Here is a 3,994-nt window from a genome sequence, read left to right as displayed (position 1 = left end):
GATCTGGTTCTGAAAAGAAAGGTGGGGATGGTCAAAAAAATGATGCCACCCTGGGAAGGCCCATACAGAATTGCAGAAGTCATTGGCAAAGGGGCATATACGTTGGAAACCATGGCGGGAAAGTTGGTCAACAAGCCCTGGAACGCCACGTCTCTGAAGAGGTACTATCAATAGAAGCTAAGTTCTGGTTTTAATTGGATGTTATTTGTTGTTAATCAAATACATATGAATGAGCAAGTTACCGGAATTTACAAAAAAGAAGAGAAGAATTTTCTTTTCCAATGGTCTACTATAAAAATTGAAAGCCAAGTGGCAAGTGGCATTCTAGCCGAGCGCCAGGCACTTAAGCAAGATAAGTGGCAGTTGGCACTATAAGCCGAACGCCAGACACTTGCTAAAAATTGAAAGCCAAGTGGCAAGTGGCATTCTAGCCGAGCGCCAGGTACTTAAGCAAGATAAGTGGCAGCTGGCACTATAAGCCGAACGCCAGACACTTGCTAAAAATTGAAAGCCAAGTGGCAAGTGGCATTCTAGCCGAGCGCCAGGCACTTAAGCAAGATAAGTGGCAGCTGGCACTATAAGCCGAACGCCAGACACTTGCTAAAAATTGAAAGCCAAGTGGCAAGTGGCATTCTAGCCGAGCGCCAGGCACTTAAGCAAGATAAGTGGCAGCTGGCACTATAAGCCGAACGCCAGACACTTGCTAAAAATTGAAAGCCAAGTGGCAAGTGGCATTCTAGCCGAGCGCCAGGCACTTAAGCAAGATAAGTGGCAGCTGGCACTATAAGCCGAACGCCAGACACTTGCTAAAAATTTAAAGCCAAGTGGCAAGTGGCATTCTAGCCGAGCGCCAGGCACTTGCCGTACAAACACACAGCAAAACTAATATAAAAAGAAAAAGAGAGAAAAGATATACATGTACTGAAGATAAGTTGAACAGAGCACAACACATAGAGAAAAAGAGTTCGGCCATTTCATTAATATTGAACATTTAGTTTACAAAAGAGAGGTGTCCATCATTACAAGAAGATATGAACTGGAAGAATTCGAAGGAGCCCTAGCTAGACGCCTCAGTACCAACAGCATCCTGGTCCTGCCGACTCGCCTCCTCGGCCCCATCAGCCGCCTCACCTTCATGAGGTGGGGAATCCAGGTGAATAACTGAGTCGTTCGGCTGGGGTTCAGCGTCAGCAGTGGCTACAGAGGGAGCCACGGTTGACGATTGGGGAGCGGTCAGTGGCAGAGCGGTAGGAGGAGCTGTGATGATCCTTGAGGATGCGATGTCCTGGCACTCATCAAATATACGCTCCGCTTCGGTGGGTTCTGGGTCGACATAGACCCCCAGAGGCTCGATCCCCAGATCCTTGTCTACCTCATCCGGAGTGGAGCTGGTCTGTCCCTCATCCGGAACCCGGTCGGCGAAGCCTTCCCGGAATCCTTGAGCATACCGAAGAGCACCGACCCTGGAGAACCGAGCATGAAGGGCCAGCATCCCACCACCCACTCTGCTGATAACGTCGATCAGAGCGGTACGCTCGTCCAGAGCTCTTTTTTCAAAAGCCATCCGAGCAGACTGTTCATCAGCTAGAAGACGTTGGAGTTCTGCCTTCTCTTCTCTGAGTGATTCCTGCTCAGTCTGCCAGACGCTCTTCTCGAGCTGGAGGGCGTCCTTCTCATCCTGAAGGGAATCATTCTCCTTTTTCAGGACATCTCTCTCTTGCTCGGCTTTGTCAAGCCGAACCAGCACCTCGGTATTCTTCATGGCAAGGAGGTCGTTCTCTTTATTAGCCACCTCCAGGCTGTCAGAATACTTTCGGGCCCTGGCGTTCCCCATTTCCACCTGCTTCTGCATGGCCATCATCCCAAACAATGTCTGCATAGGTGCACAATAAGAACGGTTAAACCAATAGTCAGAACGGGAGAAGGCAAGACCAAGTAATATAAGAGAATTCATGAGTTAGAAAATAAAAGTCACCTCCATAGCAGATTGGGGAAAGCGACTGAACACGTCCTTCTGGGAAAGGCCCTTTGCCGCCTCAATGTCCTTCGGAGTCCACATGCTCCTGTAGTAGGCCATAGCGGTCTGGCCATCCTTCAGCATGGTCTCGTTCGGTTTCACGAACGTCCCATCCGTTCGAGTGTACCGAGGGGCCCATGGCGGCAAGCTGGGGATAGAAGGGGGGCCTGAAGCAGAAGCAGAGCCACCAGCTGCAGGAGGCCCAGAGTGAGAAGGAGCTCTGATCGCTCGGTGCAAGAGAGTACCCGGCCCAGAGACTCGGGTCCTTCTAATAAGAGGCTCCTCCTCAGGGTCGATTTCACTGTCAGGATGAGGCCTTTTGCCTCGCTCTTTGTCCCGACCGCCCCCCGCAGCAGCAGGAGCTATGGTAGCTGGGGAGGGCGCGTTCTGGTTGGCCGCAGGGGCGCTGGCAGCAGGGTTAGTAGCCACTGCGCTCGGGACAGTGTCAGATATGGTGGCTGAAGAAGAAGCCGACGCTGGAGAGGAGGTCGCCCCAACAGCAGGAATGACTGGGGGAGTATTTTTCCTCCTGCCAAAAGAGGGAATCTGCAGTCTGCTCATATTGTAGCCGAGTGATGAGAGCGCAAAGAGGTTGTCTGAAGTGAGGAGATCCGAGCAGGAAGGAATATCGTTCAGAACGTATCTCTTCAAGTAGTTAATCCTATCCCTGCAAACACTGTAGCTCAAGTCATCACAAGGTATTCCCAAGGAGCGGCATAAGTAAGTGCAAAAACGAGGAACGCATGTTTCACAGGGGCAGTCGTGTTTATGGGATTTGAATTTTTTATAGGAGGAGACAGAGCAGACACCAAAGGCGCTCGGGATAGGGTAATCCTCTGCAGCCGGCGAAGACCAAGCCCCACTAATACCCACTATGCTATCCCTCCAACCCTTTTCAGATTTTATTGTGTCAGTGCATATGGACATCTTCTCGAACGGGTAGAGGTGGTAGAAGGGCTCGTTAGTACGGATCTTACTGACCTTATAGCACAGAAGGAGGTCTATGAGGTCAAGGTCCAGATTTCTGTCACGCATCAATAAGAGCATAACAGATATGATCCTAAAGAAGTTGGGGTTGACCTGCAGAGGGGATATCCCCAATCTGTTGAAGACGTAACTAAAGAAAGGGTGCAGAGGGAACCTAACAACATTCAGTTGAAGGTTTGTGAATAAGACTTCGCCGGGCAGGAGGCCGGCGCCGGTCGTAATATTAACGTCTTGGGGGCAAACCCTAACTACGATGTTGTCAGGAAGCCTAAGTCTCATACGAAGGACACCCAGATCTACAACCATGGTGGAAGTGCAAGAAGAATCTAAAAGAGGGAAAATGGAAGCCTGCCGAAAGTAAAAAGAACGAAACTAACCTCGGAGGACTGCAAGATCGCTGGGAGAATGACTCTCGAAGGATTTCACCGGAAAAGGCTTGGCACAGTTCTAGAAAGAGGGAGATTTGGCTGATGATGGAGACGGTAAAGGGAAGTGAAGTGGAATTCGAGAGCATTATATAGGCAAGGGGGCCCGAGGGCCGAAGCGTCGGGAAGGCAAGAAATCCCTCGAACCCCGGAACATTGATTCTGGATCTGACCGTTCGCTCCCCCACGTGGTTATCTCGAGCCGTCAGCGTCATGATGAGACGCCATCAATAATTACCCCTTATTAAATAAGGGGCAATTATGGGGGCAGTTGAGGAGGCCCTGGATGACATGGGCCAGGTCCGACTCGCAAAACACAACCTTCAGTCCGAACAGCTGGGTCAGCCCATAAAAGGACACTGCCATATGGGCCGAGCGGGAGTAAGCCCATCAAGAGTGACCAGGGCTTACTGAGGAATAGGCCCAGGTCCAGCAATTAGTAAATATCTTGTAAATATCTTGTAAATATCTATAAATAGGAGTTGGAATGAAGAGGAGGGGGATCTTGATTCGGGTTGAGGTGTAAGAATTCTAGAGAGAGAAAGAATAGAAGGAGTTTCTTGCA

The 3,994-nt window shown here is 50.2% G+C and overlaps 1 protein-coding gene across 1 annotated transcript; it reads right to left on the bottom strand.

The window, feature by feature from the left end:
- Window positions 1-783: 783 nt before the first annotated feature.
- LOC132306488 (uncharacterized) lies at window positions 784-3,994 on the bottom strand. Its single transcript, XM_059803879.1, has 2 exons — window positions 1,976-3,994; window positions 784-1,873 (listed from the first exon to the last, which is right to left on the bottom strand). The coding sequence occupies exons 1-2, from the start codon at window positions 3,308-3,310 to the stop codon at window positions 1,058-1,060; spliced, it is 2,151 nt and encodes a 716-aa protein (XP_059659862.1). The 5' UTR covers window positions 3,311-3,994; the 3' UTR covers window positions 784-1,057.

This window comes from Cornus florida, unplaced genomic scaffold, assembly GCF_030987335.1.
Source record: "Cornus florida cultivar Cherokee Brave unplaced genomic scaffold, ASM3098733v1 CherokeeBrave_3.0.0_Hap2_Chr05, whole genome shotgun sequence".
Classification (NCBI taxonomy): Eukaryota; Viridiplantae; Streptophyta; class Magnoliopsida; order Cornales; family Cornaceae; genus Cornus; species Cornus florida.
This window is presented reverse-complemented; position numbering and strand designations above follow the sequence as displayed.

Bases quoted from the DNA above. Each gene is read 5' to 3' on its own strand.
- LOC132306488 (XM_059803879.1), bottom strand. From the start codon at position 3,310: ATGGTTGTAGATCTGGGTGTCCTTCGTATGAGACTTAGGCTTCCTGAC. The intron at 1,874-1,975 runs GTGACTTTTATT...GCACCTATGCAG, and splicing joins TTCCCCAATCTGCTATGGAG to ACATTGTTTGGGATGATGGC.